Source organism: Haemaphysalis longicornis, unplaced genomic scaffold, assembly GCF_048455015.1.
Source record: "Haemaphysalis longicornis isolate Haplotype H1 unplaced genomic scaffold, Haemaphysalis longicornis Haplotype H1 scaffold_3, whole genome shotgun sequence".
Taxonomy (NCBI): Eukaryota; Metazoa; Arthropoda; class Arachnida; order Ixodida; family Ixodidae; genus Haemaphysalis; species Haemaphysalis longicornis.
This window is the reverse complement of record NW_027526335.1, coordinates 15,479,627-15,497,009: the sequence shown is the minus strand read 5'-3', so window position 1 is coordinate 15,497,009 and position 17,383 is coordinate 15,479,627. Positions and strand designations below refer to the sequence as shown.

Sequence of the window (17,383 nt, the reverse complement as noted above, 5' to 3'; positions counted from 1 at the left end):
GCTGTGCGTGTGTGTGGCAGAGTGGTGCCTTTGTGTGCTGTACAGTGGAGGTCATATGTAGTGCCTCCCCTTCCTTCCCCTGTTTGCATCGTAACACTACACAAAAATGAAGGCTAAATTATTCAGAAGGCTGCCTGCTGCTGTGGATGCCCAATGAGGCAAACTTAGCAAGACAAATGCCCCAATGTGCTGAACAGGTGCCCTTGCTTTCTTGTAGCTTGTCCCTTGCAAGCGACACACTAACAAGCCTCCCGAGCCCCTTCAGCTGCCCTGAGGGAGGGAGATGTGAAACGCGGCACTCTTTCCTGTGCCACGGTCGTTGCTTTGCCCTCTGCTTGAACGGCGTTTGCCTCTTGGCCGAGTGGATGCATGCATTGCAGAGTACATACATCTTGTCGCAGTGCAACGATGTTTTGCTTATATGCAAGATCAGCCCTCTTGTGAACCCACTTCGTGTTGGCATTTGGACGGCCAGGACATCAAACCCAGCTCTTCAATCAAAATTCTCGGTCTCACCATACAAGCAAATACGCGGAACGATCTGACCTTATCCAAATTATCCAAGACGTTCACTCAAGTTACGCACATGCTCCGACGCATCTCTAACCGCCATCGGGGCCTAAAAGAACAAGATATGATTAGACTGATTCGAGCACTTCTGATCTCTAGAGTTATCTGTGTTGCTCCATACCTCTGCCTCACGAAAGGTGACTTGGACGCCCTTGACAAGTTCATACGCAAGGCATTCAAACAGGCATTGGGCCTACCTATGAACACCTCTACTCAGCTGCTTCTACAACTGGGTCTTCATAATACGGTTTCAGAATTAATTGAAGGCCACCTTGCCAGCCAACGTGTCCGGCTCACTCAAACACCTGCGGGCCTTTGGTTACTCAAACGCCTACGACTCGCGCACCCAGCATCTCCTCCTGCTCTTCTTGTCCTCCCCGAGGCTTGGAGATCTGCTGTACGGGTTCACCCAATACCGAAGAACATGCACCCTGATCTCCACCCGGGCAGAAGACAAGCACGGAGTCAAACCCACGAGAACATCTATGGGAACCGTCTGGACGTCGCGTATACAGACGCTAGCTCGTATCCAGGCGGGCAGCACAAGGTTGCAACCGTCACCACCAAATCGTCCCTTATAACCTGTGCTTCAATTACCACGACATCCACGCATATTGCTGAGGAACTGGCCATCGCACTCGCACTTATTCACACCAAGAGCGCGGTCATCTTAACCGACTCCCAAGCTGCCTGTCGGAGCTTCTTGGCGGGGAGGGTGGCCCCACCAACTTTCCGCCTCCTCTCGCAACATCAGCCACAAAGAAACGTCGCCCTCGTCTGGACACCCGCCCACTGTACATTGACAGGCAATAATTTTGCCCATCATCACGCCTGCGCACTCTCCTCCCAGGCCCCAGAAGAACAAGCGGAGTCCACACCACTGGTTACGTTTCAGGACATCACACAGTACTATCGACTCGACAGGCAACGATTCCCTCAACCTCACTCCAAGCTGTCCAAATCAGAAGAAACGACTATTCGTCGCATCCAAACGAATACCTTCGTCCATCCAATTCGCTTACACCACATGTTTCCTACTCAATTTCCCGCCAATGCACTTTTTGCTCTCAGCCTGGCACACTCGTCCACATTATATTAGAGTGTACGCATAACCCTGACCTCCCACCCTTTCCTTCCCCCCTCCCCCTCCATGAGCTGTGGGAGAACCTGATCACCAGCGACCACCTGGACGTCCAGCAACTACTGGCATCTAGGGCGTCGGTCGCCCGGTCGTCACTTGGATTCCCGGACTAGGGAACCACTCCTACTTTATAAGGCTCATTAAAGTTTCATACTACTACTACTACTGGCCTTACCCTGTCAATGGGGCACCAACGGGATAAGGGCCAAGAGCGGTGTTTTTCAAAAATGCAGCTACCGTAATTACCCGATTCTAACGCACCCCCGATTCTAACGCGCACCCGATTTTCCAGGCAAAAAACCGAAAAAACTTGCACCTCCAATTGTAACACGCAAGGAACTTTGTGAGCAAGAAAAACGAATGCGAGAGAAACGGGCGATTTGTTTCCCAAAGTAATCTCGCTCATCTCACTCCTCGTTGCTCTCCGAAAGCTCCTTGTCGCCTTCCGCTGACCGCAACATCTCATCATCGGTGCCGTCAAGCGCATTCGCGATGCCACACTTCTGAACGAACGTTCAACCATGTTCGAAGGGATCGTGGCCCACACCTCGTGCGCCCGTCCCGCGAGCTTCTCCAGAGGCGTACGCTTCAGCCAACTGCTCGTTGTGAACGCGTGGGAGCCGCTTGTAAGCCGCGGAAGCGGCGCACCTTCGTTGCCGCTGCTGCCATTGCTGTTATCAAGCACAGAAGTGGAATAATTTGACGATTTGTGTGAACGCCGATAGAAAAGCCTTGGCGCCTAGGTCCGAAAAATTGTTGCTAAAAGCTTTGGCGCCGTCTTGAGATGGCGATGGCGATAGGTGGAACGAAATTTCAGCTGTTTTGGCAGTTTCGGTTTCGTATCCGATTCTAGCGCGCATGTGATTTTTCGGCCTATTTTTGCGGGAAAAAGGTGCGCGTTAGAATCGGGTAAGTACGGTAAGTGTTTATCAGAAGGCCACAGGTTGACGACATTGGCTGCTGCTGTGTAGTGTGCCACCACGCAGCTGGGCATGGTCTGCCTCCTCTGCGTCGTGATGCCGTCGACAGCAGGTGGGGAACAGTGCGAGAGAAGTCAGTATTGAGGGCCATAAATGGAGCTGAGGTGTTTGCAACCAGGCTGTGACAGGTAAAATTAATGTTTGCTGAAGTGCAGTATGGATTCTGTTTGATGGCAGCAGTTCACCTTTGCAAACCATCAAAGGATCTGTGATTCTGCAACCAAACCATCTCGAGGTCACACACACACACACACACACACACAAAAACAAAACAAAACAAGGTGATCTAGCATCTGCAATATTTGTTTTGTATAATAAATCGATTGCGGTCAAGGGTTCTCCATCATGTTGCACAAGAAGTGTTCGTAAAGGCTTCTTGTATAAAAATTGCGTGTACTTGGAAAAAAAGGCAACAGAATTCGAAGAAATGAGGCTCGTCTGAGCTGTTCTGTCAACAGCTCAGAACTCGCAGCACACACTGAAAAGACGAGGGTAACATTGATGAGATGATGAGAAGACATTTTTAAAGCACCAAGAGTGGGCAGTGTCCTGCAGTAGTACGTGTAAATGTAGTTATAACAGAATACGTGCCTGTTACCGCAAACACTGGCCCGTTTGTGTTTTTTTTTTTATTCCCAGGCGTGCCAAAGTACCGGATGTTCTCTTCATGACAATCGAGCCTCCTGTGGGGATGCCAATTGTTGGCAAAAGCTGTCTCATACAGGCCAGGCAAGTGTTGTTCAGCTCCAGAACATCAACAAAAGTCTTGAGATTGAAGTAGTCACCTAAAGTGCAAAGGGACTAGACACTGTTGGCGTACTAAGTGTTCATTGGGAATTTTAAGTTTATTTTCTTAGATGAAAATTTCGTGCACCGAAATTGTGTGCTCTTAGACGTAATAATCAAGATTATGTGCTTTTGTGCGCAATACTTGTCATTGCTGCCATCTGTGGAGGTCGATGAACATTCATGAACACCCCAAGGCTCTGCAGTTTTGGTAATGTTTTACTGTAAGATGTAGACAGGCGTATTTCAGGGGGCCATGTTAGTATGGCTTCTTGAAATGAGGTTTAAAGGGTGAATGAAAGCCAAAGAACAAATCCAGTTTAGAGGTTTTCCCTTGGCTGGGTTCAAGTTAACTACTTCAGGGCTTGTGAAGCTTGCGTATTGCAGTCAGCCAATAGTTCTGGCTGCTCTCAATTTTGCCTGGACTTGCTCGATATCTTGTTGGTGCAAGGCTGTAAAAATGAGCTGTTTTCCAGTATGTTCAGCTGAGTTTTACACCTGTAGCTAGCTAGCTTGTGTGTTCGTAGTAATAAATCCTGGTCATGCCTATTGACATTCATGTTGCCTTTCAGAGTATGCAAGAACAAGAAGGACCTAAAAGGGGAGCAAAATGCCAGAGAAATAAGTGATGTGAGTAGCATGCCTGTAGAGCCATGCGGCCATGTTGATTTTGCTCCTGCTGCTGTATATGCTCATTGTGCTGTTGTAATACAGCATTTTTTGTAGGTACTGCTCTTCCTTTTCTTCTTTCTTTTTTTTCCCCCACTTTTCCCTTTTGGAAACCACGGTGTGGTGTCTAAATTTGAAGGCTGTATTTAATGTGCTGTTTTAGGTTGGTTTTGGTGCATACTTTGGCTTTGCTTTTGTGTTGAACTTAATTGGGGAAGATGTAGTGCATCCCCCCTTCCTTTTCGGTAGATATTGCTGTGAGGTAGCAGCATCAAAAAGGACTAGGAGCAGCTTATTCACGAAAATCGTTTGCTAACCATGCGCGTGATACTCATTAATTGAAGGGCCGTCTTAGTATTACCAGAGTCTTTCAATGCTTTACTGGTCACGAAACTTCGGCGCTCGCTTCATATAGGGACCGCGCGCGCCACTACAGGCGCCACCGCCGCACGAAAGTCATCCAGCCGTCGCGCGTGCGGCGTATTGGCCAGCTCTTGGCGTGCAAACGCTCGCTGCTTTTGGTGTCTGCGCGCTGATTAAGCGTTTTTTTTTTCGTAGTAGTTAGCGATGAATAGTCCAGTTATTGTGTTTATCACCTGCCTTCAATGGGGTTTTATTTTTCATAGTAAGTTGCCGTAAACTTCGGCCGCGAACGGCAACGGCTTCTGTGCGACGTCGTGTTTACGGATTTTAAATCTATATTGCTTCTTTTCTTAAAGCAAAGTTGTAAATACCACACATACGGTAGCTGTGTAGTCACGGACTGCTGCGGGCCTATCAATAATACAATAAAAAAACTGAAAGAAACCAAGTACGCGTCGTTCAGACTACGCTTAATGAATCCGTTGATTGCTCTGGAATGCACAGAACGCTAAAAGAAATATCCCAATAGTATTGTCGTTTCGATGAGTGGGTACATACTTGAGAACATCTAAAAACGCTGCAGAAACGCGAAGGATCAAAACACGAAGAGATATATGTTGCACCATGTGTCTTGCTGCTTCCACGCTTTGCAATCCTTGCAAAAACAGGAAGCGAAAAAAGAACAATGAAACTGATTTTATCACACGCAACAAAAAATGTCAATGTCACGAAGGGAGAAGGGCGTGGTCCAGCGTACAAAAATTAATTTTTTTGCGCTGCGATGTGCAGCACACGGAGGAAACAGAATATTGCCACGTAGCCAAGAACGACGCAAAGCTTTTCTGAACGCAGCGAGCTAGCAATCTCCTGCACTACAAAAGACTAGAATGAAACACAAACGTCGAAGAAGCAGTACGCGTAGTGTGACGTGAACAGGTGAACGTGGATAAAGGGAGTTGAGCGGCGTTTACTATGCATGCTTTACTCTTGGAACGTTATTAATTTCAGATCCATGGAAATAGGATCGAGAACATTGTCGAAGAAACAAAAAATCAAGTTAGCGACAAGGTGGCACCCTTTCCATATCAAACAATATTGCCCGACGGGACGTACGTACGACAAAAAGATCAAACGGGCGCTCCGGTTGAAACGTCAGATAAGAAACCGGAATCGGCCACGCGTGGTTACAAAACAAACAAAACGAACCCTAAGGGATAATTCGCGGAAATATGAAAAGTAAAAGCACAAGGACGTCCCAAAGCTTTTTTACACGCGAGCCTGAGCGCAAGGTAATACAAGTTTGCAAACAGGTAATGAAGCACCGCTACAACCTGACTGATATGACACAAATCCGGCTTTTCTAGGTCCACGATGCTCTCAAAAGGGTACATTGCTTTTTCCATTCTCACACACAGTGCATTTCCACACACTGTCGCACACTTATAATCGAAGCTGAAATGTCCCGTTGCTTGCCTTGGAATGGCGCCCCTCCATTTCTCACACAGCTGCCCGTCGCTCGGTCAACAGAACAAGGAAGCATTTTCTGTGGCATCGTTTTACAAGGAACGACATCCCGGGACGCAACTCCGCATCACAAGAGCGCGATATGCACGTTACATTTTTTTCCCGCACAAAACAAACACAACTCGCCGCGGCTCCGCCGTTCGAGCCAGCGCAACGCCGCCCGAGGAGTGACCTCAGTGAGAGGGTGGCGCCACCGCGCGGCGGCCAAACACAGCATATGAAGCTCTCCCATTGAGTTACGGAGCAGTTTCGTGACCAGTAAAGCATTGAAGGACTCTGGTATTACCTTTAACTCTTTCGTTACCGCGGGAAATTGACCAATTTTGAAGGGTCTAATAAAACATTTTTTTTGTTCTATACATATTGATTAGGCACACATTGCAGTGGCATAAAATGCAGATTATTCCACGCGCTTTCCAACGACACCAGTTTTAATAATGTTTTCATAAATAATGATTGGGAAAAAAATTATCGAATTCGAAATTTTTGTCCATGTGTCGAAGAAAATAAGAAAAAAGTAAGTTGTGTATAATTAACGACCAGTAGTAGAAAAAATTTAGAATATACATTTTGTACGTAGACATTTCAAATACCCGTCCTAGAAAAAAAAAAATGTGTTGCACAGTACAATTTGTCGGATATAAAAAAAAATGTTAGCCCGCGTGGTGCCCGTACCATGTGGTGAAGCCCAACCACTATTTCAAATTTGGCTATTTTGGATGGTTCTCTAGAAGAAATCTGGTGGTTTGGCATTATTAAAGGCCCAAATTAGCCTCCACGTGATGTAAAAACACCTTGTCAATGATTATGACCGGCACAATATTGAAGGGAAGCAAGCGGTGGGAAAAAATCCGCTTGGAGTTGAGAACCAAACGCTTTGGTGGATGCTTGCAGGGGTGAGACAGCTGCGCATATTGCGCACTTTTGATACAAATCTGCTTTCCTGCGCCGGGCTGCTCCAAAAGCTTGAAAATTGCAAAAATTGCGCCAAGCTGCTCCAAAACAGTCTGAGAGCCAAGGATTTTAACGCTCCCGCCAGTTTCAGTGGAGGAAAACGCTTACTGACGGCATAATTTTCCAGCACCCCAAGATGATCTTGTTTGTAAAGGTTTAATTGATTGATCATTCAATAAAAAACCCGCATAAAATTGTCCCCAAGATAGTTTTTTCGAAGGTCACCAGGTCGGGTTTTTTTTTAAGTTTTCCTATGAAAAACAACTGCAAGGTCCTGTACAAAAAAAATGCGTATGTGTACTCAGGCGACAAACTACTGGTGAAAATTGATGAAAAGACGGCAATTTTCGGAGCGCCGTATCTCCGGAATGACATAACTGGGCGCCGCCATCTTGGTATGGTGAATATTGGAAAACATGGCCGTCGGGCGAAGTCAACGTTTTTAGTTAACGTTGTGCGACGCCGTTGCTCATGGTTCAGGCAGAGTGCTCTTCGCCGATTTCTACTGTGGTTTTGGTTATGTGGGTGGCTGGGTTTTCATTTAGTCGTTTGATCTGTTGAGGGAAGTTGCGTGACTCGAAGAACGGGGTCGCGTTCATCTAAAACAACATGGGGCCCGCGAATTCGCCGTGTTTCGGTCTCGAGTGAGAGGCGCGGTGCGTGCTTGAAGTGAAATTTCGGACTCATTGTGGTCTTATAACAAAACGCTCAGTTATTGCTACCTTTGACAGCGAGCTTGCGAGTGCGGAAATGGGACGATCGACACTGCAGAAGTGGCGGCGCAGGCTACATCGCCGCAAAATGTTCTAGCAGTGGCCGATAATGGCCACTGCCGATAGTGGCCGATAATAATGGTTTATCTATCTGAAGTGAAATTTAATGCCGAGAGGGACGTGGCTAAACTATACCAGCGTTATTCAAATTGCGATCGTAGTGAATACGCACCTTGGGGATTTAAATGAGCTGGTGGGATGCGAAGATTGTCATCTCACTTTGCGCAACTTTTGCCATGCCTCTACAATTGTGTATAAAGCAGAGTCTGGGATTACAAATATAATAATTCCAGCATTCACATGATAATGAAAATGCCTTACGATTGCTTAGTTTCTCGATTCGATGTTTTCAACGACACTCCATGCTATCTATGCATAGAGCCTAAGAATTTATAAATGGCTTGTAAAAAGGCAGTCAGTTCGCTCCTTGTGATACTCTATTAGAAAAAACTTCATTGAAAGGCTGTTTCAGTGTTATGTACATTCAAAACCCCTTAAAAAGTGCTCTCCGCCCCTTCCCCCCGAGTTGCCAAAAATTTGATTTTCAGGCTCCTAAGGTGTAAAATAAATGTCATCATTCATCTCCAAATCAAGGTTCTTCTGCTCCAAAATCAAGATTTCTCTGCTCCAAAAACTGCTCCCAAATCTGATTCAGCTGTCTCACCCCTGTGCTTGTTGACGTTCTGATGATCACTAATCAGTCAGAACTTTCATTTGCGGTTTATTATCATGTTCTGATTCACTATGGTAGCCCTGCTTGCAGGAATAAGGTACGATGCACTAGAATCATTCCCAGCAAGCTTTCACCAAGCCGCCGTTGGGCTGTGAAGCGAGTTCAGCACTACGAGCCTACTACATTGCAGCACCACCTAACAATTTTGAAAAGAAACAAATACAAGGCTGTTGGAGACTTCGTCAGAATAGACAGTACTACTAAAAAGTGACACTAGACCTCCGGAAATACCCTCGTATGAAACCGAAACTGGCCGGTGAACACCTGGCGGTGTTCAAGGCCAATTGGAAGCGTTCTCCTCGTCTGAACTGATACCCGACGACTTGGTGTTATCGTTTGACTTTCAGCGGAAGCTCTTATTGCAGAAGCAAGGCCTAGATAAAGTGGAAGCGCGAGCGGCATGCTTGTTTTGAGGAGCAGCAGCAGGGGGCAACAGAGGCACCATGGCAAATGAGCTTGTAGTTGGGTAACTGCGTAGTAGCGCCAAATATGAATTTCGTACTGCAAAAACGAAACCGAAACGGCTGGAAACTGGTTGAAAATGGCAGGCACACTTGCTAGACATGCGGGGGACCATCAGAAATAAGCTTTGGGAGAATAAAGCTGCCCTTTGTCCGAACCAAAGAGCATTAGTGAATAGCTGGCGCCTTTTCAAGTAATTATCACCTCTCAGCGCCATCGGATTACAAAGCTGACCGCATTATTTGGTATTTGACTTGCCAGGAGCCTTTTAACAAAAAAAATATTATGGTAATACAGCCTAACCACGATCTGCATCCTTTTTTCTCAAGTGCAGCAGCCACGCCCCCTTCCTCAAAAACACATGCACCTCACCTCGCAAAAAACGCCGTCAAAAGTCTCAATGTCGCCGGAGGGGGAAAATTTAAGGGGGGACGCGGCTTTCAACTTCGGAAAAATGACCAAAACATCGTTTTTTTGAAACCCACATATTCGGCTTCTATGTTTCCTATTCTGTGCGTCAGCAAAGTTTTTACGCTGAAAAGCGTCGCAAAGTGGCATAAAAAAATACTTTTGTCAGGCGCGGTGACAAACTATCAGCGCAAAAGGGCGAAAAAACGGCAATTTTCGGAGCGCTCTATCTCCGCAACGGTGCCACCGGGCGCGGCCATTTTGATATGGTTAGATCGGCCGAGCGATCGTCTTTCCGGTTCCGCTCGTCTCTTGTATCTTCGTTCATTCACAAACGCACAAACGGCAGAAAAGAAACGACGCACAAACGAAGTTAGAAATAGATGCTGAAGCGCTATTGGTCCTCCGGTCGGGCACAGACCAACGACCCTCCTGATTGGATGTCGCGGGCGCAACGCAAGATGGCGGCCGCCTGAGCTGCGTAGCGAGCGGATTGAGTTCATTTTCGCCGCTTCGCTCGGCCGAGTTTCTGTTCAATCTGTGGTATTCAATACGCACGTTATCGCGATGGGAATGCCAGAGATAACGAGCCAGATTACGGGAAGTTGTGTGGCTCGAAAGGCGGAGGTCATCGAACGCTTCGTGGTGCGCGTGACTCTACCGTCGCCAGACCTTGGAGGGTGACGCGGTGTGCGCGCTTGCGATAGCGGTTCGTGAAGTGAACTTTTAGTCGGATTTGCGATGTTTACACGCTTAGTTATTGCTGTGTTTTGACTGTGGGCTCGCTAGCCTTGAGAAAGAAACGGTCGACGCGTCAAACGCTGCGGCGCGCACGGCATAGCCGACGCGCATTGGAGCATCACATGACTGGGCAACCGGTTACGATTGAACGCCAGTAGTTGTAATTAACGCCTGCGACGTTAGATTTAATCTTAAAAGCGACCTGACCAGCCATATCAGGTATAATCAAAGTTCGATATGTCGCGGTAAGCGTGCGCTGCGATGCGCGCGAGCCGTATCGCCTTTCTTGCGCTACGTTTCCCGTGCACTTGTAATTTTCATGCGAACAGGTTTGAGTTAGTAATATAAGAATAAAAATATGCTCTCTGCGTTAAAAATGTACGTTACTGTGGCAGCATTTAACAGTGATTTTTTTAGGGAAATTATTGATACCATTGTTTAGGGCATACTGGCTGTGCTGCGAGAAATATTGGATGCCTTGAATGTCAATAGTAAAAAAATATGCTCTTGCATTGAAGTTGGGAGTTATGCAGAATACTCTACCAAGCTTCAAAGTAGCTCATTTTCATCCTTGTGGTATGCAAACTTTTGGCAATGAACACCTGCACGTATATGAGTACTAAGTTGCTGTGCCAGGCAAGATAAAACATAAAAAAAGCCAAAAATGTTCAAATTTAAGTAAAAAAAAATGCTTAACTTGTGTCCATGGTGACAACACTGCAAAAGGAGGTTGTCCAGTGCGATACAGCCAACCAGCTAACCTACTTTGCATTGAAAACCCATTGAAACACATCTTCCTCTCCGTTTGGTTTGCAAAGGGGGTATGTACTCTTCACGGAGGAGCTGAAAATGATGTTTTCTGGAAAGAGAAAGGCTGTAAAAGGCACTCAAATTTCAAGGCAAGGCCTTCCAGAAGCCCCATGTTCAAAAGGACATGAAAGGCTGCAACCGTGGCGACTTTTGATAAGTGAAACCTATGTTGAAACTTCGGAAGCCGTTTTCTCAAAACAGTTTTTTATGCCACCTATGTCGCTTGTACCAGGGATTTCTTCGTGACCACTGGGTCTATTTTGATTCCGTTTCTTGCATTACATTCCTTGATGAACAGTTCAGGTCGTGACACTTTTGGTTTTCCAGATTTGTTTTTTGTGACTTTTTTATTCAAATAGTCGTTCACAGTCGACATGCCTGTTGCACATTAACCTCTAAAAAAATGAAAACTAAAAAATATTGTTTTGTAAAAAAAAATTCTGAAACTGTCACGACCTCGCCCATTCATTTGGGAATGCAAAGCACTTCGAACAAGTTTTCTATCGTGTTTTATAAGTCGCTCAAGCTCGGTACAAGCGGAACAGAAAGAAAATTTAATAAATAAAAAAGTTATCAAAATATTATCTTGAAATTTTTATGGTGTTATCACAGAAGCATTTCCAGTTGCTGTGCCAATTTTCATCAAAATCCACAAAGAAATAAAAAAGTTGATTTTGAAAGCCACGTCCCCCCTTAAACTGATTCTAAAAGCGCAGTGCCTAGTCTAACCACTGCCCGCATTAGGTGTACGAGAAACGACTACAACATGTTGAAATAGGCATTATAAATCATCGATCACCGGTGATCGATTTGAATAGACGTGGTAACGAAAGAGTTAAGCATAGAGTGCCATTTTTATGATGATAGAAACACGCTCCTGCCCCTTCCATAATGCCTCCTTCAATTCTTTGTGCTTTGTGAAGGTGTTCTACCACCCCACATATGCATGGTTGAGTGCTTGTGTCCTGACAACAATTTTGGTGAGGTGCTGTAGCATTAGGTACATGACACTGTGTGCCTCATTGAGGTAGATACAAATGAGGCTGCAGTCATGTCTGCATGCTGATACAGAAGGTTTACAAATGGCTGATCTTAAATATCAGATTCAGGCAAACTGCTCCATGTTTGCTCCTTATGACCTTACTTTGGCACTGCTCGAAACGGTATACATTTCCTACTACTGGGAATTTTTCAATCAGTGTGGTTGTTTTTGCCAGTGCTGTGGTCAGTCTTGGCATTCCACTTTTGTGCACTAAGTTTTACGGTTTATCATATGTTTTGCAGACTCTTCCATTCCTTGAGATTGAGTTGCATCGCCAAATACAAAGTAAGCTAAAGGTAAGCTAAAGGCTTCACAGTGGAGTGGTGCTCCTTTTGTACGTCATTTCTGCTTCACTGCTTCCCATTCCCACCCTGATCTCTCCCCCTCGCAGCTCAAGGGCCTGAATGGCATTTTTGGCCTCAAAGTGCAAGTCTCAGTTGGGGAGCGCCTGATCGCGGGCATAGCTGTGAGTACCCTGTCTTAGAAGACCATCTGTGAAATGTGGTTTATGTTGGGTGACCTGCACGTCGTGTGCTCTACATAAGCAGAAATGATAATGTAGTTTTTGCACTCTGAGAAGTTCAAGGGACTCTGCAGTTAGTTCCAGACATTGTCTAATTGCCTTGCCAAATTAAAGCCTAGAACATGTAGGCCACATTCTCGGTTTTTCTCAATTGGCACACACGTTCATAATGAGAAGCACATAATGGCAAAGTGCCCTTCCTCTCTCACCATCCTCCCTGCCGATTTGGTGGCACAGCTATGGAGACACAAATTTAACAGATTGCTGCCATGTCTAACCTGTGTGGTGTACAGTGCTCACTGATTGAAACGCGCCACTGCGAGCTCGTGGCCGCCGGTACATGCAGTGCCGCCCGTGGAAGGTAGGTGTTGCATTGTGGTATACCGCAAGGATGAGAGCATGTTGACCGTAGGCTTACTGCTTCCGGTTGCCAATGAGTGGGACTGTGGTTCCCCGCAGCAACAGCAGGGCGCTGTGAGCCTGGAGCGCTGGAATGTGTTTGTGCACCGATGGTAGTAGCCCGGCTGTGCGCGCATCCGATTTCGTGACATCGTGTGCGCGCACTCTTGTTACGCGTGCCCTTCCAATGCGGCACAGTAATGTTCATGTAATTCACAGCCGCGCTCATCTGAATAAAAGAAACTTCTCTACGAAGGAGCAGCAAACTTTATTCCAGGATGTAAACTAAAAAAAAAGGAAAGACGCCTTTGCAGGCACGTTCGCGTGTGGTGCGGTGCATTAGTACTTTGTCGGCTCTCCTCTTTTTTTAGTTTATATCATGGAATGAAGTTGGCTGTTCCGTCGTGCAGACGCTTGTTTTATTCAGATAAGCGTGACCGTGCCTTACATGCACATTATCTGTGTCGCATCGGAACGGCATGCGTAAGAAGAGCGCGCGAGCAGACAATGTCGCGAAATTGGCTGCGCATACCGTCGAGCGGCTACCACCAGCGCACAAACGCGCTCCTGCACTCCAGGCTCGCAGCGCACCATTGTCGCTGCGGGGAACCACAGCCCCGCTTATTGGCAACCGGAAGCAGCAAGCCTACGGTTAAAACACTCTCATCCTCACGGTATACCACAATGCAACACCTAGCTTCCACGGGCGTCCACGGGCGGCGCTGCATGTACCGCAGGCCACGCGCTCGCAGTGTCGCGTTTCAATCCGTGAGCACTGTACATGTGAAGAGACATAAAGTTGATGCTATTACGGGTGAAAACCAAAATCTGGAGTGCTGATATAGCTGGAGAACACATTGCAAACAGCGCCCCCACCTTGAATGTTCATGTCCCAAATGTACAAAGCTTAGCTGCCGCACGACCAAGCTTAGGGCTGCTGGGCAACATTGTTTTGCCAGAGTGTGAAGTCTCTTTATTGGAGACGCAGCAAAGGGGAAGAATGTCGTGTGAGCAATAAAAAGAAAAAGCGTTTCTCAGGGGTGCCAATGGATGGCGCTGCAGGCAATAGCGTTCCAAGTGCGTTGCCTTCTTCCGTGCACCCCTCCAGCACTGCAACTGGTTTGGAACTAATAAGGGAAAGAGTGGTAGCACAGAATACAGATAACCATCGTGAAACGACCATCCCTTCTTTTTTTCTTTTTTTCATATTTGCGTTATAGCTTGCTTAAATATTTATTATATACACCTATTTTCTTTTTTTTTTTTCCCCTAGACTGGAACTGGTGCTTGTCTCACAGCAATACCACTGCCTTCTTTGCACATACCAAAGCTGCTTACTGGTCGAAAGGTGGGTGGGTTTTTTATTGTTGTCATTTAATCTAGAATTGTTAGCATAGTGCCTACTCAGTGCTGCAGGTCAAGGGGTTTCCAATTTCCAATTCTGCACCAATTCCAATTTCTGCACAAGCTCTCTAAAGGGAAGCTTGCCTAGGGCCTCTACTAGTATTATAACTCTGGGCATTTGTCATATTCAAAGCAGGGGCTGTACTTCAAAAGCCTCCTATGTCTGTTGTAAAGACACCCTGAAATTAGTTTGAGCTTCTTGCCTGCTTTGAACGTTACCGTTTTAGTTGCAAAATAGTACACACTTCTGCATTCCTAAGGATTCCGTGTCAGCTAAAACTACAGCGTTTGTTGACATTTGATGTCAACCATTGCCAGTTGTGCCTGGTATTTACAAATTTTGCTTTCCGGACATAGACAACAATTGTCTGCACTGCATAGTTATGACATCTAATGTATCCTAGGTAAGGCAGCCTTGTGTTGTGCCACCCAACTTGTGTCGTGTGAGGAAGGCAGCGGAAGCTATGGTTCAGCTTAGCAGCTGATACCAGGGCCTGTGGTTTGAGAAAAGTTACAGTGCTCACGACTTCTGATTTGTGAATGAACGCAGTCAGACTAATGGTACAACAAATCAATTTTTTCACGTTGCCACACTGACCAAAAGGGTTCCTTTGCTCTACAGGTTTAGCTAAGGTGCAGTGTGCAAATCAAAGTCTAAGTCAAAATTGTCTCTCTCTTTTCCTTGTTTCCTTTTATTGGTCAGTACTGGAGATCGACCTTAGTTGCGACCAAAAAATTGCTGCAATAAAAGTGTTTACAGTTTACAGTGCCAACAGAGCTTGAGCTATATTCGAGTGTTGAGTTCTGTCTCACTCGTTTGGGATGCCAGTTTTCAATGCTCGTTCTTGTACTGTTGTCCTCAGCAGGATCAGGGTGCTATGAAGCAAAACGGAAAGTCTGCGGGTGACTCTGATACGAGTGATGATGAACGCGTGGCCCTTGATAAAAGCCACACAGCAAAGCAAGATGCCTGCCTAGTGGAGGTGAGGACTTCTTTTTTTTTTTTTCCCACACTTATAGCTTCGTGTTTTTTTAAAGAAGCCATGCAGACAAAACACAAGTTTGGTTCATTCAAGAGACTGCCTGGTTAGAATCATACTGACACCATTTTTAACACGCTTCGCTCAAATAAGCTACATAATTCGGAAAGAAAAGGGATCGGCCATGCGACCCACTAGCTCATTTCCCGCAACAGAACCTATGATGTCATATGTGCCAGCTCTGTGATTAACTGAGGCAAGCAAAAGAAATGCAAATTAGCTGGGCTTATAAGCTTGCCGAACGATTTGCGCTCACATCTAGGGCACGTTCTTTTTATAGCAGTAAGATAGGTCGGGTAAACAGTGGAAGTTACGAAAGTACACGTAAACATTGAAGTACCGATGCATACTGCTGCTGGTACTGCGCGCACTACGTTGTTTTAGCTGCACAGCACTGCGGTGCTTTGAAGTTGTCCCAGATGACACTGGCCGATTGGTGTAAGCGACGGTGTCTTACATGACCCTGTTGGTTGAGCGAACGCCATGTTTCACTGAACGAATATTTTCTACCTTAACAAAAAACAAACCAGGTGCAAATACGGCAAAAAACAAAGCAAAGGCAGAAAACGGTTGATGAGTATAGTAGCGCCATCTGGGAGGGCTGACGGCAAGCAAGGCTGCAGAGCTGAATGACGCAGTGGAAGTTTGTTTGAATACGCACACTTATGACTTCATTGCTGATGTTACGAAAACACGATTTGGTAGGAGAATCAAAATATTAACCTAAATTAATTTCTCAGTGAATAAAGCATCATTTGCTGCCAGACATGCACTGGGGGCACTATATAATGCGAAATCTTTCAAATAAAACAAATTGGTATTTTGTCTGCTTGGCCCCCTTAAACTATTGTACAATTGGTAATCTTGCCCTTCCTGTCGTGGTGCTGGCAACAGGTTGATGATCATGTGACACATCACCAGGTTCAGGTTCGCCAAATTAATTTACCTGTAAACTCTGTAAAGCGCTTTGGTTGTCAGTACTTGTTGCAAAGTAATTTAGGTTATGATGAAGAATTACGGTAGGATCGGAATTTTTGTGAATGGCTTGTGTGCAGTTGATTTTTAGAATTTTTTCCTTGATGAGGCACATGACAAAGGTGGGTGTGTGGGTTTCACATTATTCTAATGTGGCTGTTAAGATCTTACCAAGTCCTAAATGTTAAGTTTTAGAGACCTTCATGTGCCAGTATTACAGTCTAATGCCAACATTAAAATTCTGAGCGCTGTTACATGGGGACATCAAGATTTGCCCCGTTTAGACACTGCTACCTGTCTCACAGAAATGGGGTTGTAATATGTGTTTTCTGCTGAAGTAGAAGGCACATCAGAGATTGGGCCAACAAGGTCCCATTTACCACCATGTGCACAGCAGCATCTGTCTTGTAGAAATTTGGGCAGATCTCATTCTCCACGTGTAATGTATATTGAAGTGTGGTCTGCTCTTTTTCTGCTGTTGTGAAGAAAGGGGGAAGGAGTTTGGAATCGCTGATCGAACCCATTGAAGCCCAGTAGGATGCTTCATCGATGAATATTAACACTGCGCTGCATAACGGCATAGCCCTGGGTTTTGTACATCAGGTGATGAAAATTGGCAGAAGTGGGCGACTCTAGCTGACATGAAACCGCTGTGCCTTCTGGTGTTTCAGCTGGCTTTGGAGATGAGGGGGGACAGGCATCGTCTCTCCAACACTTCCTAAATAAACAGAAAGCCGCAGCTTTGCACCTTTAGTCAGGTGCTCTCTGTCCAATGTGTCAATTACCTTTTGTCAATTAACTCTGTCAATTATCTTTTGTGCACAACCCGGGTATTACAAGTATTGGTTGTAAGAATGACTTTTCTGTGGCACTTCGTTATTGTGATGCTACACAGAAACTTTTGATTGATAGTTAATGGATTGACAGTGCACTACTTGATGGGTAGTATGTTTGAAGTGGCTCAGTGGCTAAGGCGTTGCGCTGCTGAGCACGAGGTCGCGGGTTCGATTCTCGGCCGCGGCGGCCGCTTTTCTGATGGAGGCGAAAAGCAAAAACGCCCGTGTGTACGAGATTTCGGCGCACGTT

At 45.9% G+C, this 17,383-nt stretch overlaps 1 protein-coding gene across 3 annotated transcripts in view; it reads left to right on the top strand.

Moving 5' to 3' along the window:
• LOC144174009 (C2 domain-containing protein 5) overlaps positions 1-17,383 on the top strand; it is a 55,388-nt gene that overhangs the window by 23,747 nt on the left and 14,258 nt on the right. For 2 of the 3 annotated variants that reach the window (XM_077702409.1, XM_077702411.1), the window contains 6 exons: positions 3,331-3,420; positions 4,050-4,107; positions 12,199-12,252; positions 12,348-12,422; positions 14,152-14,226; positions 15,146-15,265. In XM_077702409.1, the coding sequence (XP_077558535.1) occupies positions 3,331-3,420; positions 4,050-4,107; positions 12,199-12,252; positions 12,348-12,422; positions 14,152-14,226; positions 15,146-15,265 (472 nt within the window). The remainder of the gene's footprint in view (positions 1-3,330; positions 3,421-4,049; positions 4,108-12,198; positions 12,253-12,347; positions 12,423-14,151; positions 14,227-15,145; positions 15,266-17,383) is intronic. The other variant, XM_077702410.1, reaches the window with a different exon arrangement.